Below are 25,925 nucleotides of genomic sequence, written 5' to 3'. Positions count from 1 at the left end.
TGCATAGGAATACAGAGGAGTGCAGCTACGGAACTACAGGGAGTGGTGGGATTCCACAAATCAGAGGTGTTCGACAGGGTGAAGACGCGCCCTGATCGGCAGGACCATTAGCAGTCGGACTGCAGCATCATGTTAGCTCATCCCAGATTTATCCGGTTGTCTTCCGGGCTGCACATGGTGCTGACCATGAGAAGAATATATTGATGGGTCCGCGAAGTGTCTTCTAACTCTTGAATTGCTCGAAGAAACGTACGCCAGATGGAACATGGTCTTATATTAAATAATTTTATTGGTATTAATTTTGTTCCAGACATGGTCGGGGTGGCTAAAATAAGAAATGTGTTTGCCGGGACCACCATCTGGTAGGATATGTCGGCGGGCTCCGATGCAGGCCATTGAAAGTCGGGATAGCCTCAGGTACTTTCCTCCTCCACAAGGACTGAACTACTATCCAGATTGCTTGTGGTATTGTCTCCCTGTCCCTCCGGTCGGTGTGGTGTTTTCTCGCGCGTGTCGACCCCCAGCCACAACAGGTCGGGACGGCTATAATGGCCACAGGCATCCACAAAGTGTCGACACGACAAGATTACATCTAGATCCACATCTGCGTAAATGAATCCTTCCTCATTAGGGGGCAATGGCTCCGTCAGCCGGCGACCATCAGGGGCGATGACGGCAGACGCGCCTCCTCCCAGGGTATCCCACGGCGGTGACAAGTTCATCTTCTGCACGCAGCTGGGACCTAGCACTGCGGTCGCGAGCAAAACGAATGACGCCGACTCGAGCGCATATACCTGGGACGCACCCATTCCACCTGGTATCTACGTTAGTTCTCCGTGGTAGACCTCGCTGGTCCTGAAAGGGGTCTTACCTTCTTGCGACATGCCCCACAGTGACTCGCCCCCCATATGGGGATGTAGAACTGGCCAGGCGGAGACATGGATTTCCTCCCCTTGAATCATGGTGTGATATTTGAGCAGTGGCTGGATGTGTTCCCAGCACGCGAGGGCACCCACTTTACCAATCGGCAGATCGACGACATTCAAGAGACTCTGCCCGGAAGATTCGCCGAACACGGTGCGTTCCATGTGAGTGGGCTTCATCTTGCGCCGACGCATCACGATCTTGCCGGTGGAATCGATCGTGCACTGGCCGATGTAGAGAGAGTTGCCATCGCGCTCCGAGAAACCCAGGACGACGGTGATCTTGTACTGGGCAGCGGCATTGCAGATGCGGCGCATGTGCTCCGAATCATACGACAGGGAATTCTTGAGGTAAGTAGTGAACAGGCCCATGTCGACGGGGCGGCACCTGCTTAATGATTAGTACATATTCGGTCGCGAAGTAACTTTCGGATTAAGGATCATGCTGACCAGATCCATGCTGGATATCCCGGAAGCCAACATTCGGGGAAAGCGATTAGCTGGGCGCCATTGCCCGCCGCCTCGGCGATCAAACGGCAGGTTTTATCCACGGTGGCGTGCAGATCCAGCCAGACGGGTTCGTGTTGGGTGACAGCGACACGGACCTTGTTGGAAGCCGACATGATTGCTAGTTTCAAGTCTGTGCGTAGTATGTGATAATATGAGTGATAAGAGTGAACGGTCCTAGTCAAGCGGGGAGAACACCAGATCTTTTATGTGGTGTGTCACTACCAGAGTGTCAATTCAATTGCGGCTGAGGGGATCACAAAATGGAGGTCAAAGCGACCAGCTGACGAGGCATCAGACAGCTGAGTACGATCGACAGTGTCAATCTACACGAGATTGGACCATGAATGGTGTGGAAGGAAAGTTGAGGCTCGCCATGGCCCTGGGAAAGGGCGATTTAGGATTACTAGCTACTACGTAGTAGTATCTGGGCATAGGGATAGGGGGCAATTCATTCACTTCCATTGGAAACCACCCCATCCGAGAGACTCCGATTGGCCCGATCGCGAAGAGCAATGAAGGCGAGGCCAAAGAATGGATCGGGGATGCGGCGTAGCTGCTTCTTTAGGGGATGGGATCCGTTGTAGTGGGAGGAGTGGATCCGTTGGATCTGACACTATCCACTTTGTTGTTGGGTCCCTTCTGGGAATGAAACGTGGTGTTCTGTCGAAATCGACAATAAGAAAGATGCTAGGAGTGACATTACGGTCGGGGTTTTACCTTCTTGGCGGTGGTTCCAGCGGAGGCCACGGATATTACATGGTGCAGTCTTCCCCTCATTACATGAGCCGTGGAAAAGTTATCTAACCGAGGAGGCAGAGATGGCAGAGTTGACTGCGGGAATATTAACCTACCCCTCTGGTAATGTTTTATTATCAGGGAGAAGAAGAATTGATGGATCCATCGAAGGACGGAGAAAGACCCATGTAAAAAGGGCCAATCAGATCACGGGACTCTGCGGGATTCTTGGCCCCTTCTAGAATCTCATCAGGGAAGAAGGAAGGAAGGGATGGCAATGACTTCTGACACTGTGTCTCTCAGCGAAGAATAATCTGCCACACTCCCCATTCGCCTAGAAGATTCGACGCTGGAGAGAACAGACAATTCTCCTGGAATGGTTTCTACCCTTCCTGCCATGATGGCATGATCTGAGATCTAGCCAGACTAGGGCCCAGGTGACGACTTCAGAATGATTGCAGCGGTGAGATGTGGCGTCCCCCCATACCTAACTCACCTACGAGTACTCTGTATATATTATAGAGAATATAACAGATGTCTTAGGATGGCGTGCTGGACGGTTACTTACTGGAGTTGGGGCTCCCCAAGTGGGATGAGACGTTGCAGGATACTGGTAAACGAATTGAACTTTATTATCCGGGAAATTGAACGGGACCTAATTCACTCATACTACGGTGCGTCTCAGGCTATATGAACAGCAGCTCATGGTAAAGAGGCGGCAAAGAGGCACCCCATCGAACCCTGCCAGAATGTTGGTCGTGCTACGTAAGACATGCACGATGTTCTGCAACTCACTGCTACTTACATACATGCAAAGGTTCGATTCCCTTGCAAAGCCTTGGTCGAGGGGCCTGGCCATGGCCATGGCGCCATCTCCACCCCGCCAGTCCTGGTATGCCCTGTTCATGTGCTGCTAGCCAAGTCAATCTGGTTAATTTACAGTTGTCTACGAGGCTCCTCCACGCTGATCGCTCGCTACATCAAATGATCCACGGACCAGCCCGCCGCTACAATACTTTGAAACTGGGGTTGGTGGTAAAAGGAAGGCTTATATAGGCTCTTGAACAACGACTATCAGGCACAATGAGGCGTACTTTACCTCGAGGTTTCTCCTTTCTACTTTTTGCCGACAGCTCCAGCGACGGGAATTTGACCCGTAGCATGTATCATAGCGTTATGACGGATTGTGGTGCGCCTTTTTAGAGGTCCAGTCACTGGATAAAGTCCGCGCGAGGGGTGCCGGGTGACTGGAGGCTGCGCACCCAGAAAACTGGGCCACGGTTGCGCCTTGAAAGGGGGACATTTGGTTGCAGGATGCAGTCCGTGAGTGGACATCCTTTCTAGTTTATCCTGCAGCAGCGCGAATTCTGATTAGGGACAATGGCCGGAGTCCTGCACGAGGCTGACATAAGCGGTACGCACAAGGGCCGATGCTGGAACAGCAACAGCAGCATGAAGAACCCACTGGATCTCCACCAAAGCTGCTCTGGATCATCCTATGCCAATGCTGATGCACACCCAAGGACAGTCCTAGAACCGGGTTCTGATTTATTGAGAGATAGATCATCCCCGCCTCACCGTGGGCGAGAGACTGAGGAACGCGCCGCGGCGATCTCTAAGCTTTTGTATCGCCTCAATCCCGCGCCAATCTCAACCTATTTGGAACGTGCCTACCCTGTCCAGACGGCAGTGTTAATGCAGAAAGCCGGTGGCATCATGGAAGCTGGGGGGCTGAGTTGTGGCTTCCAGACCCAGCCGGGTTCTTCTGGACTGTCCTTGTACGTTAACTTCAGCATGCATCATTCACCGCTGCGGCACTAGTTGGCACCGAAACCGCTCGCCAGAACACCATGGCAGGTTTGAGCAACTCTGTGGACCTCGAACGCACATATTGATTAAACATAATTCTCAACCTTGCGCCATCGGCCCATCTTACATGGCCACTGCGCCGTCGCAAGTACACCTGACCCATGTCGACTCAAAAGTTTCCGGGACCATGTCAACATGCAGGGCCTCAAGTGGATAGACCTATTCTGTGTAAACGCCGCGGAGCCGGATCTTGGTATCAGGACCAGGTTTTGCGGCATTCCAACCTCCTCGCACGAGCAAGGAGGACCGGTGGCTCGGAGAATCGCGCTGGCTTCGATATACCCCGGTCTTGATGGCGACGGTGAGGGCTTATGTCTTTTGAACATTGCATCCTGCGTGTCCATGACATGGACTTCCTATGATCATCGATCACATAACCGAGCGGGATTGGCCGCTGGAACAGGCAAGGGATTCGCTTGTCTAGGTCTGCTTTAACAGATCGAGTAGTCTTGAATGTAACAGTAGAGGCCAATGGTATGCCTCTGGACGACCACATCAACCTCGGTGGGCGCAGATTTAGTCATGGAGCATGGCGAAGGCAAGCCCGAGACATAACACTGTCCGTGGAGGAAAGAGTATATGAGGAGACGTCCCCGAGCCGGTAGAGACTGCTCAACCACAGATCCCATTCAATTTTCACAATAGCATTAAGCTGCTGCTTATCTGCTAGTTTACCACCATGTCACCGTCGTTACTTATCTCAGAGCGTCTGGAAAATGGATGTGACACCGGGCTGGGCCTGGCTGAGCTCCTGGAGCGGCAAGCCATGGTCCGCGGCACAGCCATTGCCATTGAAGAAGGCCAGTACGAAGTCACATACGGCGAACTTCACGAAAAGGCCCTCTTCGTCGCCGACCAGGTCAACAGTATGCTCCACAATGACCCTTCGCCAGTCGGCATTATTGCCCCCCGCAGTTTGAATCACGTATTGTCGCAGGCCGCTGTGATCTACTCGGGCCGGGCTTGTGTGCCGTTGGACCCCAAGCTCCCAGACGAGATGCTCAGAGACATGCTGGAAAACTTGGGATCGACCCTCGTCATCACGGATATTGTACAGCAGCACAGACTACCGGGCGTTAAACATCTGGTGGTTGATCATCGCGTGGTTCCGGAGACCTTCGATCTAAACATTGCCCCCAGTCAGAACGGGCCGCAGACATGCTCTCATGTGCTCCACACCTCGGGCACAACCGGCAAGCCGAAGGCAGTCGAGGCATTTGCGGAGGGGCTAATTAATCTTTGCCTGGATTCAGCGGACCTCATTCGGAAGGGACAGCGTGTTGGGCACGGTTCCAACGTCATCTTTGATACCTCCCTGGTGGAGATATGGGGTCCCTTGCTGCGCGGAGCAACCATGGTCATCATCCCCCATGAGATTGTCCTTGATCCGTCTGCTCTTAGCGTGTTCGTCAAAGAGAAAGAACTCAATGTGTTGCAACTCACAACCTCTCTGCTCACCGTGACGGCTTACGCCTATCCGGATGCTTTCTCGACTCTGGACACCCTTATTACTGGAGGTGAGGCAATCAACTGCCAGACAATCCAATCCATCTTCGATGCCGGAGCCCCAGGCCGCATTATCAATGGTTATGGTCCGACAGAAGCCAGTATATATGTTTTGTATCACCAAGTCTCGGAAGACGAGGCCCGCCGGGGTGAGATCCCCGTGGGAAAGCCATTCGGCGACGTCGAGGTATTTCTCCTTGATGACAATATGAACACAGTCAAGGTGGGTGAAGTCGGCGAGCTCGTGGTATCTGGCGTAGGTGTTGCCGGGGGATATATTGGGGACGCTCAGAAAACTGCCAAGAGCTTCGTTGTTCTTCCGCAACTGCACCGGAAGGTGGAGCGGGGACCCCACCACATGTATCGAACTGGAGACTTGATGCGTGCAGATGAGAAAGGCGTGTACTACTACCTCGGACGGAAAGACAATCAGATCAAGATTCGTGGCCAACGCGTGGAACTGGAGGCCTTGGAATCGGCCCTAGTTGGCACGGGCCTAGTGAGTGCTGCTGTGGTGGTGAAGATCACACCGGAAGAAGTTGGCCGTGGCCAGTTTCTGCTGGCCTACTGTATTCCTTCCTCACCTGATGTTGCGGATGGCGCCATCATGAAAGCCTACATGGAGCAAGCACCAGATCTCATGGTTCCCCGTTTGGAGCTCATTGACGTCTTGCCCCTTCGCTCCACCGGCAAAGCGGACCGGAAGGCTCTGGAAGAACGGTATTACCAGAAGCTCAAGCGCTCACGGGCTAATGGAGCCAATGGAAGTGTCAACACTGGCAGCAACGCTGCTAAGCTGGAGTATATCTGGATTGACGTCTTTGGTCTCACTGTCGAGCATCTACGTCCAACCGACGACTTCGTGGCCATGGGTGGAACGTCCTTGATCGCCGCCACCATGATCGCTCGCATCAATCAAACATTTGGCATCTCGTTGCGCGCCCAAATGCTCTACGAGAATACCAGCTTCGAGAGTCTGACGCGGCTTGTGACCAACATCCAAGTTCATGGAGACGACTCAAGTATTCAGGCTGAACAGGAGGTCTGGCTACAGGACTCTAAGTTGGGCGAACACTTGCGGCCTATCGGAGGCATTATTCCTCACTGGCAGGACGAAAATGAAGGCAGGGTCTTCCTGACGGGAGCTACGGGATTTGTGGGCGTGTTTCTCCTGGCCACACTCGTGAAGCGGCCTGATGTTAAAAAGGTAGCTTGCTTGGTGCGCGCCGAGGACGAACCCTCAGCCCGGGCACGTCTGGAGAAGACCATGGAGAAGTACAATCTCTACGCAAACATGGACAAGGTCATCGCCCTGCCAGGCAATTTCGGACAGCCAAGGCTGGGTCTGTCTCCGGAGCAGTACGATTACTTCGCCACATGGTCTAGTGTGATCTTCCACCTCGGGGCCAAGGTGAGCTACGTCGCTCCTTATTCCTCCCACCGCCAGGAGAATACTATCGGGACCTTGAACATGCTCGAGTTTGCCACCCACCGGCGGACCAAGGCCATGCACTACTCGTCCACCATCGCGGCTTACGGTCCAACTGGATATGTTACGGGCGCCAAGCTGCTGCCAGAGGATGAACGGCCCGCGCCGCACTTGGCTGCTCTGCCCAGCGACACTGGTTATGCTCAAAGTCAGTACGTGGCGGAGGCGATAGTTTGGAATGCCATTGACAACGGCTTCCCCGTGGCCATTTATCGTCCAGGATTTGTCCTGGGCCATAGCAAGTCCGGCATCTGTAACCCGGACGATTTCATCTCCCGGCTCTTCACCAGCTGTATGGACATGGGGTTGTATCCCATCCTACCCAACCAGCGCAAGGAATTCATCCCTGTAGACTTCGTTGTCGATTCCATCCTTCATATCTCCACAACCCACGAGAATTTGGGCCACGCCTACAATCTCGTGCAGCCTGACCTTAACAACGCTATCGACATCAACACCAGCTTTGACCTGCTCAATCAGCTTTCTCCCTACAAGATGGAAGGAGTGCCTTACGAGCAATGGGTAAACTCGCTCTCTGAGCGATTGGATGATCCCCTGCATCCCCTCACTCCCATGCTCAGGGAGAAGGTGTTTGGCAACATGACCCGCTGGGAGGTCTATGAGAACATGGCTGAGTACGGGCGGGAGAATATCCGCCGCGCCCTGCAAGACGCTCCGCACATCCTGAACCGGGAGGATATTGAGGTGCTCTTCCACCGATCGTTGAAAAGTTGGCTACCATGCTGTGTATGGCACAAGCCTGTACGCATGCAATTGTGAGAAATTTTCGCTTATTGCTTGTGGGTGATTCGTTCTTGTTCGGGCTGAGCTTTTTATTGGTGGCTCTATAATGGATGAAGAGATGAAGGACAACAAAGCGCACCAGCACACCTCAACAGAAATAAATGACTGAAGATACAATGAAACAGGGAATGAGAAAAAAAAAGGGGTCTGACCCTAGGAGAACAATGATTTATAGCTATTTGATGTCAGATAGGACGACTTATGACTGCTTGGTAGAATACAATCGAATTTGCTTATCAGCGCTTCGCGGCATCCCTCGTAGGGGCAATGCTGTCACGCTAACTCTTGGCACTAATGGAAGGAAGTGCGAATGCTTCGTCTGAATGGCTAGATATCTTGCTGCCTGGAGCCATTGCTTGCCTTGCAGGTTGTGTACCCTTGGCCTTCTTCGTAGACTCAGGCTCAGAGTAAGGGTCATCAGGCTGAACAATCAGCTTAGCTGGAAAAATCCTGTTTTCTCTGCCATCGTTGCCTAAGGGATGAAACCTATACTAAGTAGGGTAAGAATCATGCCTATCAACTTGAAGGGTTAATGTGATAGATGTCTGCGTACTAAGGATGGACAACTGGGTTTAGCTTTATCACTACTCTTAGACCAGTGATTCATAGATATACTATATAATTACCAAGTCCTCGCTAGCAATCTTTTCTCGGAACCTTGTAGGAAGCTTATAATGGGAGTCTGATGCTTCTTCTTGTGGAGTATATGGTTTCCTTCTCTAACGCCTCTGTTCTTCTACTTGCTTACATTCATGACTGTGTTTGGGTTTGGTGAGCACCCGCAGTGTTTCCGATACTAGTTAACGACATGAAACGGTGGACATTCTGACTCTGATATTTTCATCAATTCTCTTTTCATTTTTTAGATATGGAATGGTCATAGTTTTTGCACCGGTAGAAAAGAGGTTACATTAACAATTTGTAAGTTGCCAAAACATACGTCTGTATACATCTACTGATTACTGACAATGACTGCGCCGGCACTACAGCTCGCTCCGTAGAAGCTGCCGCGAAGACTCCATCAGTCTTAGTTTAAGCCCTGGACCACTGCTATCACGCAGTTTAACCTGCAATGAGGACACTGAATTCACGGATGTGATTGTACCTCTCCTAGATTAGAAAGCTGATTGCTGGACCATCCTTCGGCGGTATGATAAAAGCCGGAAACTGGAACCCGCACTCAGCTTTGGAATGCTCCCTTACGAGCACAGGCACAATTGATTTAGTTCTCGTCGAGGCTGGAGGCTAAATGGAGCAGCCGAATGCTTCGGAACAGATCCCGGCGCAGCTAGTCAGCGAGCTCACCACGGAAGATCAGCACAGACGCCAGACGCCAGACGCCAGACGCCAGACGCCAGTCAGAGGAAAGTCATGGGGTGCAGGAAGCATGAAGTCAAGGTGAATGAATGTTCAGGCTGTTTACGAAAGGCGGTGCGAGAGGAGGTTTTCGGGTAAAGAAATTTCTGGTCGGTAGCACCACCTCAGCCAAAAAACATACTTCCTGCGAAGGAAAACTCGGTGGCACACACTTTCAATTACCTGAAATTGGTCTTGACTCCATTTGCATCTGCTGAGACAGCTATATCTCTACCTACAACCGATAGCGGAAGCCGACCGTATTCCAATCGGTCGCATCCTCATAATCCTCCGCCTGCAACTCGACCGACTGCACCAACACCGACACATCATTCCCATCCTGTCGCTGATTGGCAACTTTGCCTCCTACAGCACCAGCCAGGGTCGCCGTCCCTTGGACCCCTTCCTCACGATCGCGCTTCCGATTAATCCATTGCAGATAACATCGTAACGACACCGCCAACGCCGCGGAAATAATATAGCAGATGAGGATAGCCCGAAACGAAGTCTGATAGAGCGGGGCCTCACTTGACTTGAAGAATTGCGGCCCGGCAATATTTCCCGCGCAGTAGGCGATGAACATCATGGAGGTGATGGTCATTTTCTTGGTGACACCACGGTAATTCGCCTGCAAGAGGGACATAATGAGCGGGAGGGCTCCGGGACCCGTGGATAGCAGAAAGTAGCCGAAGAGCTGGGCGCCGAGGGGCACATGGTGAGCACGAGCATAGATGATGGCACTGCCGGTGATGGACAGTGCGACAATACACACAATCAGCAGACAATTCCAATGGTGGGAGCGACTGGCCAGCCAGCCGGTGAGGGCGATGGTGCCGGCACTGATCACACTGGCAGGGATGACAATCAGTGTCGACTGAAGTGATGTAAAGCCGAAGGATTTGATGACGAGGTTGCCAAAGTTCTGTGTCCCGCCGTTGGGAATCTGGGTCAGCACTGCCAGGGCGAACAGGTGCCACGTCTTGGGGTCGCAAAGGCATTCGATGAATTGCGCCCATTTCCATGTCGTCTTCTCTGTCCGACCGGTACCTGCAATCATGGCACGGTGCGCCATGAATTCTCGTTCCTCGGGAGTGAGGAATGTGGCTGTGGAGATGCTATCCGGGAGGAAGGCGAAAAGCACAAAACCCCAGAGAAAGGTGGCCACGCCGAGAATAATGAACATCCACATCCAGGGATGCAGGGGATGGTCAATGTGGCCGATGCCATAGGCGAGTAGACTGGCGACGAGCCCGCCGACCGAGTTGCCCGAGAACCAGATGCCCGTGCGGAAGGGAATCTCATCGCGGGTGTACCACGTCGAGGTAAGGAACATAAAGGCCGGTGTGATGGTGGCCTCTGCAAGCCCGAGAAGGAATCGCACGGTTAACAGACCGCCGTAGTTGGTACAGGCGGCCGTGAGGGCTACCACGGCGCCCCAGAACCAGGTGTTGATCGAAAGGTATTTGGCGACTGGCACCCGAGGAATCAAAACGTTGGTGGGCTGAAGGGGAGTCAGTTCATCTCATGAAGGTATCGAGATGGATTACGTTCGCACCCATTCCCAGAAGAAATATCCAAAGTAGAAGATGCTGGATACCCAGCTGTACTGCTGGCCGACCAAACGCTGGTGGATTTGAGTGAATTATTTCCTAACCGGTGAATAAAGAGACACGCACAGTATCTTCAATCAACCCAAATACAGATGCACTCGACAGGATAGTTTTATCCATAAAGTTAAGCAGGTATGTAATAAAGAGAAGAGGCAACAGACGACTGTCGACCTTGCGTAACACGCGGGAGGCGATCACCGGCGACTCTTCGGGCGCGTCGTGCGCCTCTGCAGCGGGTGCGACCGTGTCCATCACAATAAGTCGCAAAGTTGAGGAATTAGCAAAGGATAATAGGTCTACACGTGTCGAGATTCCAAGAGGGATGATTAAGAATGATATTTAGAGCTTTGAAGACAAGTGCCATATCTTTTCCCCCGCCGGATCCCTTCCGATATCTGGTGCCAACCACCAATCGGCAACACGTACCCTAATAGCAAGGGATCGCCGCTGCGATACGCTATCCACCAATAATCTGCAGGTTTGTGATTTGCCAGCAGGACACTGTAGCTACAATCTGCCCCATGATTCGTGACATTGTGTTCTTCTTTCTGCTACGCGTCTACACCTGTGAATTCTGTGACCTCTCAATGCTCTCAACAACCGATGGAAGCAGTCGATCCACCGCTCGCCAGATGGCCGAGGACCCTGGATATTCAAAAGTCGCCCCCACATAGTACGTATTGCGGTGTCCCTGCAGCTTCTTCAAGTCGTGGTAGAATCCGTCTTCGATGGCCTTCCGGCCAACTGACATTTCGAAGGGGGAATGGTCGGCAAACGCCAGGAATTCCGGGTCGCCGACATCGTATCCAGCTCGGCGCAGTCCCAGAATATCCTCCACAATCGCCCCCTTGACTTGTTCCTCCGTCATTGGCTCCTCGCTACCGTATCCAACGGCCATCACACCTGGTACTGCGGTCGGATACATCATCAAGATACACGGAAGAAGGGGAAGCGAGTAAGGTCTGTTGGACCCACGATTCACAATCTGGACTCCCTCGGGGCATCCGTCTATCCGCACCAGGCCAGCATAGTAGTGTCCGTAGATGAATTGACTGAACAGAGAAGACTCAAATTCATCCAGATCTAGGCCATCCAGCACATGCCCAGTCGGGGGCGCAGCCAAGATAGTCGTGTTGGCCTCGATCATCCAATGTGTGCCATCCGTCGATTCCACCGTCAATCGATGCAGTTCGTCATCTTCCCGACACGCGTTCATTACCACGCTATGAAGCAGAGCATCGTCTCCCAGTTCCTCCAGAGCAGCCTCGTATAGTTCCGAATTATGGTGCCGAGCAGTGGATAGAAAGCCCGATTTAAGTGCTCGTAACATATCCAATGACACGAACTTCATTAGATAGACGGTCGGGTAGTTTAGCCAGTTGCGCACCCCCTGGCTGTAGATACTGATCAACTCGACGGCAGCCCCCAGGTCATATTGTTCCACGAATTCTCCGAAAGGCATCAGGAGATCCTCCGGTATGTCTTCCGGGAGGTCCCATCCCTCCAAAAGATAGGGATATTGACGGAGAATGTCGCCGTAGCGTTCCAAAGCCTCGCTGACATTACCAGGATACGGCTCGACCACTTCGCCGGTCTCAAAGTCAATGCGTTCCATGTATCCGCCGCCATTTGAAGCCTTTGCAAACGGTATTGCAAGATGAGAGAAAAAGTCGATAGTCTCCGGTGAATCTTCAAACAGGGTCACCCCGAAGTCAAGCGGCGTGTCCGTGCTCGGCTCGATATACGTGATAGTATGGCCACCCAAACGACCAGTCTTCTCAACCACAACGACTGAATAACCTTCTTGAAGTAGATTTATCGCAGCATAAGTGCCCGCAGCGCCACCACCGATAATACAAACGTCTCGGCGAATAACCTCGCATTCACTACATGAGGACGAATTAATAGTGCTGGATTGACCGATTTGGAAAAACGTTGCAAAAACAAACAGAAGTATGGGCGATTTAGCGAATGGACAGAGCATGATTATGAAGTGCACGATGGACCCGATACGTATCATGCCTGTGTGCTGTTGGTGGTCAGAGCGACCTATCTATACCCGCCGACTACCAGGTTGAACGAGGTCTGCGGTGATAGCAATGTGGCAAACTAATGCCAAAAGAAGGACAGACATCCTTCCTGCAGTCGTCTGCCAGTACAAAGGTGCACGTATACCTGGATCTTGCCGTTTCTGCTGTTACTCTGAGGGATAGCAGGTGGTACCCGGTGATCGACTGGACCAATTACGACAGTCATGGGATGTGACGACCACCTGTCATACATTCCTATAATGGCAGTAACCTCAATCCTTTCATTGTGATTTGCCAGGTCCGCCACCTCGAGAAAGCTTGAGCACCAAGAAGCTCAGACGTTCTGCCGCAAGACGTCTCACACCGTGGACAAATTGACAATCCATCCGGAGGATGCATATACCCAGGCGCAACAAACAATGCTGTGTCCTGGGGAGATTAAACCAGATGAAGTGCAGTATCGCCATCAGCATGTGATAGGCATATCTACCAGAAAGGCCCGTCATGATGAAATATCAATTCACTAATGATATAACGATGAGACAGATAGCTTTATAATACATGGTTCCGTTGCAGTTGAACAGATTCTGCTTGTCATGGCCAGTGGCAGCGAGTCCGCGCGCCAGGTAATACTAATCCTCTGAGGGTAATTTCTCAGGGTTTTGATTGCCTGAAGTAAAGAAGGACAAGCAGATTGTATCACATGATCACACAATGTAGAAGGACCTGTCCTGTGTCACGCACTTTGGTCCAACAATGTCCGTCCAGCTACCGCGGCAGTAGTACTGTGCTCAGGCGCACTTGCCACTCTGGCAGGTGAGATTGTCGGAGCAGTCGTTCTCGGTTGAGCAGGAAGCACCTGAATGCCATGGGTCAGTGTAACACAAAGCACGGGTTCCAAGAGGGGTCATACCGGCACAATGGCCTGACCAGGAGCAGGAAGATGAGGAGCCGGAACCGGAGCCAGAGCTGGAGCTCGAACCCGAAGAACCGGAACTGCAGTAGCTCGAAGCGTCGGCACTGCTATAAGTGTTCGATGTATAGCATTTGCCGCTCGCAAAGAGCTCGTCCGCTTGGATGGACAGTTAGGTCATATCTGGTAAGTACTGCCTGGGGTCTTTAACATACAGTTGACGGTGTAGGAGGTTCCCGGGCTGATGATGACGGTTTTAGAATCATCCGGGGTCAAAGAATCTTCGCAGTCAATCTGGGTATCGCCACCACTGGACTTGGTAGATCCAGTCCAAATATCGATGTGGAGCTTGCCGTTGTCATAATCGGTAGCTGTTTCTGTCAGCGGAGGCACACTACTAAGCGTGAGGTTACTTACTGCACTGCGCGCATGTGTCCTCGAAGCGGAGGTACTTGCGAAGGTACGGCAGATAGACGATCTCACACTTTTCAAACTCCCCAGGAGCAGTGGCAAAGGTGAGAGGGTCATCATAGGTGCCGGTGCCTAGCAGCTGTCAGCTTTGACATAATCAGCCCGAAGAACTTCGAGAACGTACCTCCTGCCGTGTAACCACGACCACAATCATAAGCAATATCCGCACTGGGAGGATCGTTGTCAGGATACCCATAAAAAGTAATTTCCACATCAGACTCAGTCGAACACGCCACGGATGCAGAAAGAAGGCCGGCGACGGCAAGAAGTTTAAAAATGTTAATGTTGGAGCTCATTGTATGATGACAAAGAGTATTGATAAAAAAAGAGAGGTAAGAATACTGCGTTGCCAAAGAACATGAGGAACTTTGGAGTGGGAAAATCGGGTTTATATCCTTCATGGTCTGGCTAGGGAAGTTACGATGAATATTGTCCTAGACTCAGTCTCCTGTAAATGCCGAGGTTTCATTGAAGCGATCGCCTACACCAGGGTAAATACGCTATGTTTCAGCCTACTACATGTAGAATCCTTCTATTAGCGGGAATACGAGATGACCAACGGATCTCGGAGATAGACTGAAAGAGTTGACTGATCGACACATCCTAGTGCTTATCGTCTGTACCTCAAATTCGACTATCCCAAGCTTCTGTGATATAATGCCTCGGGTTCCGATTGACAAGGGAATTATCGAGCTATAATTGATCACTTCCTAGGTCTTCTCTTGCTCAACCATACTGCATATTCTGGCTTTTCCGCAGATACACCGCTCTCTCAGCAAGTACCAAGATGAGGCACCTTCTGTAATGGCCCCAAATTATTCTTCAAAGTGTTCTGGAAGTAGTGTGGGGTCCGAAAACCCCGGGTCTCTAGCGGGCAGATAGGATTCAATATAGGCCCCGACATCCTCAGTTAGCGAGGGCACTAGAGCTTGATCATTATATGGTGGCCCTATCAATGTCTATTCTTAGAAATTGCCCAGCTGTGGGTTTTCCTGTCAACGTCCGATTTGGATCTGCTGGTCCGATGCAAATATCTCCCTTGTACGTTCAGGGACAAGAGATATCCTGATACTGACAGCTGCTTAGCGGCCTTTCTGCGGGCGGAATTGCCTGGGGCCGCATGATCCTACTTCATAACGGTTAACACACCTGTCTGCTTGCTTCAGGGGATTTTCCGAAACAGGAAGGTCAATAGTGTCTGCATCATCGTGCCTCGGAAAATGTGAGTTCGGGGGTGGTATCCGTTATTAATGGCTTCTCAGGAAGCGGGCGTTGGACAATACGAGAGTTCAATAAACATACTGGCCCCACTGCTAGGTGATTACCCTTTTGTTGCTGTTGTAGATGGAGATACTCTAAAGGGTCCATATCTTTGGCCGTTGCATACAGGATATTGCACGTTAGCTGTTGGCACGAATTTGGCCCTACTAGTTTACAACTATCAGGCGCACGTTGCCATGTCAACTTAGAGCTGAGAGAATTGTCGTGTCCCCAAGGACCACAAGGGCTTTTGCAGAATCCCCAAAATGCCAAATCCTCTGATTGAATATAGCCGATAAGAAAGCTTGTGATCCTTAAAGCTGCCCCTGACTCGGAATAATGCGGTTGCCCTGCATGCTCTTCCGATGGGGCCAAAACTTGGGGCCGTCGGGATCCTATCTTGCCCCTTTGCGGAACGGGGTCAAACGCGCATCAAGTCCATACTAGTGCTTCTTGTGCAGGCAACAGCACAAGATGGTATGGTAATGCTAAAGATAAGTACTATATCCTCATCTTAGATTAATACTGCCAGCCCTCATCCAACAATGGAGTAGGTAACCTGCAACCTCTTTGCGATGATGAAGGGAACAGGCATCATATATGAGAACACAACATCTATTGTGGGCAGACTGACAAACACAAGCTAGATGAGACAGTTGACGCTGATAATCATAACAATCATAAAATACACCGCCGGGGAAAAAGAATGCAAGCTATTCAAACGGACGAAACCTCCATCTCCACCGGCACCGACATGAACTTTTGCGTCTTAATCACCTTGTCGGAGTAACGGTCTCCGCGCCCCAGATAGCAGTTGACCTGGCTAGGGTGGATGAACTGGAGTACCTCCATCGCCAGGAACATCAGCAGCGCATCAAATACATAGATGAAAACCTCGTGTTTCATAAGGTAGCCGTCGTATCCTTGGAGGTATTCTACCACACGGACAATGGAACGGACAAAGATGAGGATGCTGGAGATGTAGAGGGCATTCATATGGCGACGCCAGATGTGCGACAGTTCCGTCGAGGTGCTAGTGGGAGCCTTTGCCAGTCGCATTTGGAAGACGAGCGCTGTGATGATAAAGAAGCCGAAGAAGATAATTTGAACAAAAAGACCGCCGATGATGATGTGCTCGCCCGTGGTTGGGTCGCTCGAGCCACTGACCATGAGACCAGCGCCTACTGTTATTAGCGATGCTGCATCAGAAGACGGGAAGCTGGGGAAAAACGCACCGGATGCTTGCATCAGGAAGGAAAGAACATCGCCCGCGACAAAGATCTTTGTCACCCAGTTCAATTTGAACACCGAGTAGTGTTCTGCTTGTACCAGCCGGATAATGCGACCGAGGGTCATGTAAATACTAGCCGCCAGGAAGGCCGGGGCGATCAGGATAAGGGCGCTTTGCATGGCATACGAGCCCGTGCTGTAGTCGGGGCTTTCGAGCGATGAGAGCAGACGACCAACATATCCGATTGTTTCCACTGTGGGATTAGGCTTCAGGTCAGTGATAGTCCTGCAGTTATCGTTGAGAGTAGTGACTGACAGATTCCGCCGATGAAAAAGGGGATCATGAACCATGTTCTGGTGCGGACCAGCTGGAGAAAGTGCAAGACAGTGCTGATGCCGAACAGAACCACAAAGATGCCTGCTGCCGCAGCAGAGGGTGTGTAATAGTATAGAATAAATTCCATGGCTGGTATGCGATAGAGAAGAGTGGGTGTCGATAAAGTCGTAGGGAGGTAGGGAGCGAGGCCCTGCTTTTATGAAGGCCTATCATCGTTGCCTCCCACTTTCGCGAGGTACCAATATGGCAACGGTCGCGATATACGAGAGACGATAGTGCATCTGTCCCTGAACCTCACATCGAAGACCCGTGGCTGGGGAATCAAGCTCTGCCCTACGTGGTGCTCCTCGTTTTCGTTGCGTATGCCGTTTTGGGTAAGATGCCCTTCGTACTCGCACCCTTGCCCAAAGCAGGCAATATCCGGGTGATCCCCAGTGGATCGGGAGCGTTTAAATCCTCTACTTTTCTAACTTTTTCAATTGATCCGGAGTGATTCCGTCTTAGAACTTTTTATGCTTCGTATGCTACACACCAACTACCCATAAAAAACCATAGATCACATTCCAGCTGCCTAAATGGCTTGCTGCGCCCGCTGCTCCTTCTGAGCGAACGAATCCATGGGTTTCAAGTTCGCCTTGGACGGCCCCTCCACACAAACGCCATCGCAGCTGAAGCGACTACCATGCACAGGGCAATCCCAGCTCTTCTCGGTGTCGTTCCAGTTCAACACCGCCTTCATGTGTGGACAGACGGCGCTGAACTTATGCGCCTTGCCTTGCTCATCTTTGTACACGGCTACGGGGTTTGTCAGACCCTCCTTGATTACGCCTCCAGAGCCGACGGCGAGGTCCTCGATGTCCTTAATGTCGGACTTCATCCAGCGCTTGTACTGGGTATTGATTTGAACATCATGCGCCAGCATACTGGGCAGCGACTTGGCGATGCTGGACAGCCGGTGGGGGTTGTATAGGCTGGCCCAAGGATTGTCAATACCCATTATCTCGTCCGCAATAAGTCTACCAGCAAGCACGCCGTGTGTGAGACCATTGCCACTGTCTCCTGTGACAATGTATGTATGATTCAGGCCCTGGTTCTTTCCAATGAATGCCATGTAATCCACAGGTTCGAAGATCTGTCCACTCCACTTATAGTCGACTGTCCCGGCCTTGGTGAAGCGTTCGCGGACCCAGGTCTCGAGTTCCTCGAAACGCCCACTGGTGGTATCCTGGCCAACCTTGTGATCGCATCCTCCGACCACTAGATAGTCGTCATTCTCATCGCATTCGGTGAACCGAATGTACTTGTATGCTTCTGCCTCGTCATAGAGAAGGCAGTCTTCGATCGAGCCCTTGGGAACACGAATGGCAATGCAGTAGGTGCGCATGTACTCCATCTCCGCGATGACGCTCAGTTTTTGAAGAGGCACACAAGTCGCCTCGACCATATCCTTGGCCGTGATAGTGTACCCGTCTGTGGTTGTCACTTGCACCAGGCCACTCTCGCTGGACGACATCATGCGAGTGTGCGCATAGCATTGAAAGTTTGGCTGCTTCTGCAGCCACTCAAGTACGCCGACAAAGTACTTGGTCGGGTGGAACGTCGCCTGGTCTGCAAAAATGGCACCGTCCCGCTGGTCGATGCTGCCATCCCACCCCTTCACGGTGAGGCCATCGCGGTAGGACGCAGGAAGACCAAGCTGCTTCGCCAGCTCAACTTCCTTCTTCAGGCTGGAGACCTCTTTATCATGGTTTGGGTCCCCACGGGGGTACTGGGAGATCTCATAGCCTGGAAGCGTACGGTACTCGCACTCGATTCCGAGTGATCGGGAAATCTCCCCGACTCGCTTGAGCGCCCAGGTATGGCTCTCAGCGGCGGCTTTGGCACCCTGGTGTCCATGCTTCTTCTGGATCTCGGTGTATCCATCGTCCAAGGCATTGGACAAATGGCCACTGGTACGGCCACTTTCGCCGGACAGGACATTGCGGGCCTCGATCATGGTCACTCGCTTTCCACGATTGACCAGCTCATAGGCAATGGAGATACCGGCAATACCTGAGCCGACAATGCAGACTTCGGTTTCGACGTTCTCATTCAATGATGGGAACTTGGGATATTTGGAGTAGGGCATAGAGTGAACCCAGACGGGGTCCGTCTCGCCGGAGGTGTTCATCCAATGGGTGGGACTGGACATGGTGGCTAGTTTGCGTGATTTGGGAGGGGGAGCTGAAGTTGAGTATGAAAAGACAGTATACAGAAGTTGGCAATTAACCCGTTTGAACGTAGTAAGCTTACTAGCAGGATGACAAGCAAAGCCGCGAAAACTCAGTTTATACAACATGGCAAGGTCGGGAAGAGCAAGATCAACCCTCTACTCACAACGGGCAGATTGGGTGTTTCAATGCGGGTTTATGTTCACGATATACCCCGTGGGGCATCATGATGACATAACGACAGACCCAAGAATTGAATTGTGCAAAAGCTAGATCAAGTTCGGATTGGGATCGAGACAATGGAGCCAAGGACCTCGAATTTGCCTGAAACCGGGTTTAGAGACAATTTCCCAGAGACTGGTGGTGGAAGCATAGCCTAGACCAGCCTGCGTGGATGTAGTATCCGGGGGGTGGAGATACTGTAGGAGACCATTATGTTTGTGGGCAGACTGTCAGGCCCCAACTAGGCGTGCGTGTCCCTTCTTTTAGGTTAGACAGTATAGCTCTGACCCAGCTAGAGGGTATGGCTTGTAAATTAGACTTCTTAGAGGGCTCTTGTCACTTGACCTGCGCATAGTGGTAGCCTCTGAGCGTATACCTCAGCCACCCAGTCATAGTGGTCTTTTAGCAGATGAATACTCAACAGCGGAAAATATATCCACACCACCTCAGCGGAAAATTTCCCAGCCATTCACCCCATATTCTTTCAATTGGGGTGTTTCATGCTGCTACTGATAAACAGTAATCATGACACTCTCAGTGGCGATTAAACGCCGCTAATTAAGTGATGAATTGGGTGACTATTCAAGTGATGTACAATCAATAGCACCCAGTATGACCTCACCATGACTCCCGAACCGATGACGCCATCAACCCTGACGAACGAATCTCCGATCTTCTAATCAGTCATCTCCCATTACCAACAACTGACTCTTCTACTCCCTGTTTTATTTACATTTTACCTCCTCCGATCCAATATTGACTCTAGTGAATAATCCCATAACCACCAGAATGCCTCGCAAAGTATCCTTCTCCGAAACTCAACTACCCAATTTCGACAAACCCATCCGCCCGCCTTCTATCAGCGTCGACTTTTCCACCACTGTCCCCGAATGCCCCGTCACTGCGGCCCGCCAACCAGCCCGCTATACGAACGACTACATTGAGAAACCGGGTGTTCCGCGGGCCAACACCACCGCCTCAATTGACCGGCCGGACGGGGATGAGAGCTATACAAAGCGATTTGGCGATTTTGTACGTACTAGCCTCAATAAGCACTCTATATAATCGATTGAAACATACCACTAACTTGATAACTGATGAAGACCCCCCTCCAACAACATGTCCTCTTCTGGGACCGCGACCGCGACGGGCAAATCTACCCCTGGGATACATATAACGGCTTTCGCGACCTAGGATTCAATATCATCTTCTCCTTCTTAGCTGTTCTAATCATCAATTTGAACTTCTCCTATCCGACTCGTCTGGCACATTCGTATCTCCCGGATCCGTGGTTTAGGGTATATGTGGATGCGGTTCATAAAGCCAAGGTACATACCTCCTCCCATTGGGGATTTACGCCTTCACTAGGAGGAGATGGCTAATGGATGAATGGATAGCATGGCTCCGATAGCAATACCTACGACCCCGAAGGACGCTTCGTTCCTCAATCATTCGAGAATATGTTCGCGAAGTATGATCGCGATGGTGATGGCGCATTAACACTGCGGGAGCTGTTTGATATGATGCATGGGAATAGATGTGCGGCTGATCCGTTTGGTGTATGTTCACTCTTCTCTCCACCATTCGCGCAAAAGATAGATGTAACTGACATGGAGTCTAGTGGGGAGCCGCCTTGTTTGAATGGGGCACCACATGGTTGCTAATTGAGAAGGACGGCAAGGTCTGGAAGGAAGATGTGCGGGGTGTATACGATGTATGCCTATTTATGCCTTGGTTGGACTGAGGAATGCGGCTAATAATTATTACAGGGCTCATTATTCTGGAAGGTACGGGAAGCGAACCTTTCAGGCCGGGGATGGACGCAGGGATTTAGACCTGGATTATGGATGAAGCGGACAGTGAAGGGATATCGGAATGCATATTTGGACGGCTAAGCATACATGCATTGCATTAGACCATTGTACACTTATTTAGAGCGATGTAGTTATCGCCATCATCTCATGTATGATTTCATCGTCGAGCATAATACCAGCGACTTCAAGCATGGCAGACCAGAACATAAATTAAGCCAGTCAGCACCGTCTGTAAACAAGCTAATAAGTATACCGAAACCCCGGCAGATCCCCAATAACCAACTCTCCCCGATCCACGCGACGATTGCGCAGATACAATCGAATGGTTAACAACCCCACCAGCACTATCGCAGCAGCCTGCAACCCAATGCAGGTAAGCATTCCCGGCCGATACTCCGGAGCATCCTGAGACCGAAAGACCAGAGATCCGACCATGCCGCCCGACGCACCGAGACCGACAAAGATGGCGCTGCAGGCCGCTCGCTTCCACTGACCGCGGACATTGTTTGCCTAATGTCAATCAGCACTGATACTACGGTCAGAAGGATGTATAATTCTACCTGATATGCCATAGCAGCAGGTACATTCGAGTTGGCTCCCATGGTAGTAAGGAAGCACCCGACCAATCGTGGTCCGTTGCTCTTGGTGAAGGTCTAGTCTTGTCAGCTTTGTTTACCGTTACATTTGTATGAGGGAAAAATGACCATCAAAGGAAGCCCGATCAATGCCAACATGGCATTGAAAACAATAATTGGTCCCCGCAACCGATACTTATCTCCAATCCACGATGTTGCCATCATGGTGATCCCCGCAGCCACGTACGGTGGAGCGAAGAGACACAACGATGCTCCCATCGAAAAGCCCATTCCCTGCCTGTATATCAGAGGCAGAAAATATGCGATCGAATAGGCAGTAGATGTAGTGCAGAAGTACACTAGTCCAAATCCCCAGATATTAATGTCCAGTGCAGCGACAAGGTACTTCTTCAGATTGAAGGGCTCGAGTCTCACGTCCCCGCGGTCGTCGTTGATCTGGTGAGTGATGAAGTCGTATTCTCGGTCCGAGAGGAATCGGCTCTTGCTTGATCTCATCCGATCCAGGAAATTGATCAGGACGAAGTAGCTGATGGCTGCGAGCGTGCAAGTGAGGAGGCCTTGGATGACGAAAATCCAGCGCCAGGCTGTAAGGCCGCCTAGGCCGTTCTGTTCGAGCCGATTCTTAGCATGAAAGCAATGAAGAATACGGGGTCGCGTACCATGAAGGTGATGCCATAGGAAAGTATTCCGGTAAAAGCTGATGCCACACAGCCGAGCAGATAGAAGATGGCAAATCGCTTTTGCATCTGATATCGGGTGTACCAAGTCGCAATAAGATAGACAGCAGCAGGGAAGAACCCTGCTTCCAAGGCTCCGATAATGATTCGAATGCCAGCTAGTTGAGCCCAGTTGTGGACGAATCCACCGCACATCTAAACAGGTTAGCTCTTCGTCGGGAGGGGTGTTCCAGTGATATCTTACCATAGCAATACCCCAGATAAAGCAAATGCCCGCAAGGAAGGTCTTCGGGCCCAACCTGCGAATCAGCACTGGACCCAGCATTTGCAGACAGATGTAGGGAGGAAAGAACACGACAGCAATGATATTCTATACGACTGTGTTAGAATAGACATGTTTCTTCAGCGATAAAAAAAACTCACATATTGATTACCCTGGAGGTGCAATTCCTTTTCCATTCCCGCAACCGCTGCAGTAGACAGGTTTCCCCGGTCAAGCAGCGATACGGTGTGCAGGAACCCCAGCATGACAATCAATCGGGCGTCAACTCGACGGATAACCCGTCGCTGCTCCTGTGGAGTCAGCTCCGTATCATCGGTTTGGGAGCTCTCTGCCTCAACGGACAGGCCTTTGATGGTGTCGTCGTCGGCCATCATCCCGAGTTGAGGACGTTGCAACTAAACCGTCGGCTACATTGATGGGAGTGCTCTTGCTCCTAGGGAGATTTGTAGGACCTAAAGTATGATCAAAGCAATGATGCAAATTTGGTATCGATGGCGACATTGGAATCAATTCTTGAGACTATAGATGCTTTATCAGGTCATAGCAAAAGAAACTATGCTAATGGATGGATTTTTATTTGCGGGGAAAGCTCGAGGTCGGAAATCGGCGTTAACCATGAAGCTACTACGTGTAACGTAGCGATGTGACTAGCCAAACCCTGCAGACTGGAGATAATCTCCTTCAGCCATTTCTAAACGCCGAAAGCCGAAGAAAGAAGACATGGCGGTTTGCGTGAGTGGTGAAAGTTGTAGGGCCAAGGATCGATTAGCGTCGTGGTAGACATGCTAATTGCCAGGCTGCCACGGAGATCACGAGCTGGTTTATTCAGCTCGTCAGAATCTCCGTTCTACCCCTAAACCCTCCCTTCACTGACTTCATGTTCGTCTGCAGTCACATTCCAATCGTCAACTTGGCGGGTTTTAGCTTTTCTCCGCTCCTCCCACTTAAAGGCAAAATGGATGCAAACGAACAACACCGCTGCCAAGCATGAAAGACCGAGGTACAGCTTTGCTCCAATACGCCAGTGAGGAGCTTCCGATGCTGGATATGCAGCTATGGGAAGGAAGGCACTTAGCAAATACGCGAAGAGGGTTCCGGTGGCGAACAGAACGGTGCGAACTTCTGGCTCCGTCTCCAAATGGGCAGCTGCCCACGCACACAACAGCATTGTCGAGACCCTAAACAATAGATATCAGCTAGATATCATTACCTGTCGGATAGGTGAGGCTTACGCTCCAATATAGTCCATATACCACCCAGCCATATAGGTGTGCTCATTGCTCGGTTGGATCGTCAGGATAATGAGTGATACTATGTTGATCACCTATACTTGGTCAGTACGGAGTAGTGCTTACTCAGGTGCGACTTACCGAATGCAAGAGGAGGAATGGCAGTCTGACTCCAAAATAGTCACTGAACCCACTGAAAAGGATTTCAGCGACAAGTTGGATTGCTTGACCAGCGATCGGAAGGTAGTCGAGCATGGCCACGGAGCTAAATTACATCAGACTTGGATGCATAGAATGGTAAGAAATACATACTACTTGGCGGATCCATCAGGGTTTTTCAACGACTTGAGCCAGAGGTTGAAGTAGCTCGTCGGCGTTGTGCCGGTGCCGATTGCCCACGCGACTGTGTCAAGATCAGTTATACGTGCTACAGCAGGGTGAGATGGAGCCATACTGGCGAACAACCATAAATGCCAGAATTTGAAGCAGCGCAGAAAGCTTTTAACCTGGATGCCGATCTGCGGTTTCCGGCCCACGCGGCGTGTACGTGCAATGGCAGTATCTGTATGAGTTTAGCCAGTTTCTCCACATCTCCTATAATCTTCACTTACTAATATGCTGTGGCCCGAGATAGATCTTGGACAATGGATTTTGCCTTTCGGGCTATAGTCACTTAGCAGGGCATCCCACCCGAAGAGCTGGGGTTTCTCACAAAGCCAGGTAGGATGACAAATGCCAACAATGCAATGAATATGGTGCAAACCCCCTATTTAGGACGTAAACTAATCAGCTTCATCCCCTCGAGTATACAATCAGGTTGAACATACGTTTATGATAAATGCCCATCTCCAACCACTTCGCCCCATGACACCTTCCAGATTGGTTGACATTGCGCCCTGCATGGCACCCGAGAGCATTGCCCCAACTGGCTGAGCCATGTTATACAAACTCATACGCAAGGCCATCTCGTGCGGGAGATACCATTGACTTTGCTTATTAGTAGTCTGACTACTTGGTTATCTAGAAGATTGAGCGACTTACCTGATAATGGTAAAGTAGCCAGGCCACGTCGCACCCTCAAAGAAGCCAATGAGAAAACGCAAGCCATACACCTAATCGATTAGTTGTGCCGATGCCTGTCAAAACACTCGGGGTAAATACCTGTTTAGCAGACGTGACAGTGGATAAGCAACAGGTAAGTATACCCCATAGAATCTATTTCGTTGGTTAGCTATATGAATACTCTATCTGAAGAAAAGTTACTTCGCATGCTGGCAGCCATATAGCTGGCCCGACGTGGGAGATAATGATGCATGATGGGTAGAGCATAATCATGTATCCGATACTGATGGAGTCAGAATTGCCAGTAGTCAGAGGTGATGACATACTTGAAGAAGGTCGTGAAATAATTGTACTCGTTACCATAGAGTTCGAGATCTGTCTCCATACCGGAAACATAGGCATTGCTCTGCCGATGATAAGTACACATTGTTTATGTGATGCATGCGGGTACTAACAATGTTCGTTTGGTCCAGGTATTTGAATGCATATCCCAGAAACCCCACGACGAGGAAGAAGCAGTCGAGTCGCCATACCTAGGATCGGTCAGTCGATGCACACATTTCCGATGTTGTGGACTGGAAATAATACCAGTGCCCTCTCATCCTCCGGCCGTATCTCATCCGATAGCTGCTCGTTTACAGATGAGACCCTATCGATAGGGCCTTTGTTATTAGCGTCGGGCGTATCCATCCTAGCGAACTTTCACTGAAAATGAGAAATCATAAAGCCGTGGAATTCGGATTAGAGCCCACGACCGGTATATAGTTCCAGCGACATTAAGGTCGTGGG

The 25,925-nt window shown here is 50.9% G+C and overlaps 11 protein-coding genes across 11 annotated transcripts; 3 read left to right on the top strand and 8 right to left on the bottom strand.

The window, feature by feature from the left end:
* Positions 1-270: 270 nt before the first annotated feature.
* On the bottom strand, positions 271-1,769 carry BO87DRAFT_408455 (carbon-nitrogen hydrolase family protein). The gene is made up of 3 exons (XM_025626153.1): positions 1,374-1,769; positions 872-1,311; positions 271-814 (listed from the first exon to the last, which is right to left on the bottom strand). The coding sequence occupies exons 1-3, from the start codon at positions 1,544-1,546 to the stop codon at positions 414-416; spliced, it is 1,014 nt and encodes a 337-aa protein (XP_025477736.1). The 5' UTR covers positions 1,547-1,769; the 3' UTR covers positions 271-413.
* Positions 1,770-3,548: 1,779 nt separating this feature from the next.
* Positions 3,549-4,472, top strand: BO87DRAFT_428055 (uncharacterized protein; the record flags this gene model as incomplete). The annotated part of the gene is made up of 2 exons (XM_025627435.1): positions 3,549-3,946; positions 4,154-4,472. The coding sequence occupies 2 exons, from the start codon at positions 3,549-3,551 to the stop codon at positions 4,470-4,472; spliced, it is 717 nt and encodes a 238-aa protein (XP_025477735.1).
* A 77-nt stretch (positions 4,473-4,549) lies between these two features.
* Positions 4,550-8,059, top strand: BO87DRAFT_114656 (non-ribosomal peptide synthetase). The gene has a single exon (XM_025617902.1). It carries the CDS (start codon positions 4,717-4,719, stop codon positions 7,810-7,812), a length of 3,096 nt encoding a protein of 1,031 aa, XP_025477734.1. The 5' UTR covers positions 4,550-4,716; the 3' UTR covers positions 7,813-8,059.
* Positions 8,060-9,427: 1,368 nt separating this feature from the next.
* Positions 9,428-11,054, bottom strand: BO87DRAFT_363574 (allantoate permease; the record flags this gene model as incomplete). The annotated part of the gene is made up of 3 exons (XM_025621695.1): positions 9,428-10,693; positions 10,748-10,816; positions 10,869-11,054. 3 exons carry the CDS (start codon positions 11,052-11,054, stop codon positions 9,428-9,430), a joined length of 1,521 nt encoding a protein of 506 aa, XP_025477733.1.
* Positions 11,055-11,177: 123 nt separating this feature from the next.
* Positions 11,178-12,801, bottom strand: BO87DRAFT_378515 (FAD dependent oxidoreductase). Its single transcript, XM_025623809.1, has one exon. It carries the CDS (start codon positions 12,784-12,786, stop codon positions 11,362-11,364), a length of 1,425 nt encoding a protein of 474 aa, XP_025477732.1. The 5' UTR covers positions 12,787-12,801; the 3' UTR covers positions 11,178-11,361.
* Positions 12,802-13,373: 572 nt separating this feature from the next.
* On the bottom strand, positions 13,374-14,512 carry BO87DRAFT_408451 (uncharacterized protein; the record flags this gene model as incomplete). The annotated part of the gene is made up of 5 exons (XM_025626152.1): positions 13,374-13,691; positions 13,746-13,904; positions 13,961-14,116; positions 14,163-14,288; positions 14,341-14,512. The coding sequence occupies 5 exons, from the start codon at positions 14,510-14,512 to the stop codon at positions 13,624-13,626; spliced, it is 681 nt and encodes a 226-aa protein (XP_025477731.1). The 3' UTR covers positions 13,374-13,623.
* Positions 14,513-16,099: 1,587 nt separating this feature from the next.
* BO87DRAFT_441071 (RTA1 domain-containing protein) lies at positions 16,100-17,170 on the bottom strand (the record flags this gene model as incomplete). The annotated part of the gene is made up of 3 exons (XM_025627983.1): positions 16,100-16,657; positions 16,712-16,960; positions 17,023-17,170. 3 exons carry the CDS (start codon positions 17,168-17,170, stop codon positions 16,194-16,196), a joined length of 861 nt encoding a protein of 286 aa, XP_025477730.1. The 3' UTR covers positions 16,100-16,193.
* Positions 17,171-17,614: 444 nt separating this feature from the next.
* BO87DRAFT_363566 (FAD-dependent oxidoreductase) lies at positions 17,615-19,381 on the bottom strand (the record flags this gene model as incomplete). Its single annotated transcript, XM_025621694.1, has 1 exon — positions 17,615-19,381. The coding sequence occupies one exon, from the start codon at positions 19,379-19,381 to the stop codon at positions 17,615-17,617; it is 1,767 nt and encodes a 588-aa protein (XP_025477729.1).
* A 796-nt stretch (positions 19,382-20,177) lies between these two features.
* Positions 20,178-21,479, top strand: BO87DRAFT_378514 (caleosin family protein). Its single transcript, XM_025623808.1, has 5 exons — positions 20,178-20,507; positions 20,579-20,803; positions 20,873-21,034; positions 21,097-21,189; positions 21,245-21,479. Exons 1-5 carry the CDS (start codon positions 20,265-20,267, stop codon positions 21,368-21,370), a joined length of 849 nt encoding a protein of 282 aa, XP_025477728.1. The 5' UTR covers positions 20,178-20,264; the 3' UTR covers positions 21,371-21,479.
* BO87DRAFT_441056 (phthalate transporter) lies at positions 21,166-23,216 on the bottom strand (the record flags this gene model as incomplete). The annotated part of the gene is made up of 6 exons (XM_025627982.1): positions 21,166-21,799; positions 21,850-21,942; positions 21,994-22,491; positions 22,545-22,757; positions 22,807-22,932; positions 22,986-23,216. 6 exons carry the CDS (start codon positions 23,214-23,216, stop codon positions 21,530-21,532), a joined length of 1,431 nt encoding a protein of 476 aa, XP_025477727.1. The 3' UTR covers positions 21,166-21,529.
* A 388-nt stretch (positions 23,217-23,604) lies between these two features.
* On the bottom strand, positions 23,605-25,826 carry BO87DRAFT_363561 (MFS general substrate transporter; the record flags this gene model as incomplete). Its single annotated transcript, XM_025621693.1, has 14 exons — positions 23,605-24,023; positions 24,078-24,169; positions 24,216-24,339; positions 24,387-24,477; positions 24,529-24,636; positions 24,686-24,737; positions 24,787-24,840; positions 24,902-25,061; positions 25,116-25,186; positions 25,236-25,289; positions 25,338-25,419; positions 25,463-25,542; positions 25,592-25,669; positions 25,725-25,826. 14 exons carry the CDS (start codon positions 25,824-25,826, stop codon positions 23,699-23,701), a joined length of 1,473 nt encoding a protein of 490 aa, XP_025477726.1. The 3' UTR covers positions 23,605-23,698.
* Positions 25,827-25,925: the final 99 nt, after the last annotated feature.

Source organism: Aspergillus neoniger, assembly GCF_003184625.1.
Source record: "Aspergillus neoniger CBS 115656 unplaced genomic scaffold BO87scaffold_25, whole genome shotgun sequence".
In the NCBI taxonomy this organism is placed as follows: domain Eukaryota; kingdom Fungi; phylum Ascomycota; class Eurotiomycetes; order Eurotiales; family Aspergillaceae; genus Aspergillus; species Aspergillus neoniger.
This window is presented reverse-complemented; position numbering and strand designations above follow the sequence as displayed.

What these genes read in the sequence shown, in the direction of transcription:
- BO87DRAFT_114656 (XM_025617902.1), top strand. Translation starts at nt 4,717, where the DNA reads ATGTCACCGTCGTTACTTATCTCAGAGCGTCTGGAAAATGGATGTGAC.
- BO87DRAFT_378515 (XM_025623809.1), bottom strand. Translation starts at nt 12,786, where the DNA reads ATGCTCTGTCCATTCGCTAAATCGCCCATACTTCTGTTTGTTTTTGCA.
- BO87DRAFT_378514 (XM_025623808.1), top strand. Translation starts at nt 20,265, where the DNA reads ATGCCTCGCAAAGTATCCTTCTCCGAAACTCAACTACCCAATTTCGAC. An exon ending in GTGCGGCTGATCCGTTTGGT is followed by an intron (nt 21,035 to 21,096) that starts GTATGTTCACTC and finishes CATGGAGTCTAG; the next exon opens with TGGGGAGCCGCCTTGTTTGA. An exon ending in ATGTGCGGGGTGTATACGAT is followed by an intron (nt 21,190 to 21,244) that starts GTATGCCTATTT and finishes TAATTATTACAG; the next exon opens with GGCTCATTATTCTGGAAGGT.
- BO87DRAFT_408455 (XM_025626153.1), bottom strand. Translation starts at nt 1,546, where the DNA reads ATGTCGGCTTCCAACAAGGTCCGTGTCGCTGTCACCCAACACGAACCC. An exon ending in GGATATCCAGCATGGATCTG is followed by an intron (nt 1,312 to 1,373) that starts GTCAGCATGATC and finishes ATCATTAAGCAG; the next exon opens with GTGCCGCCCCGTCGACATGG. An exon ending in GTGGGGCATGTCGCAAGAAG is followed by an intron (nt 815 to 871) that starts GTAAGACCCCTT and finishes CGTAGATACCAG; the next exon opens with GTGGAATGGGTGCGTCCCAG.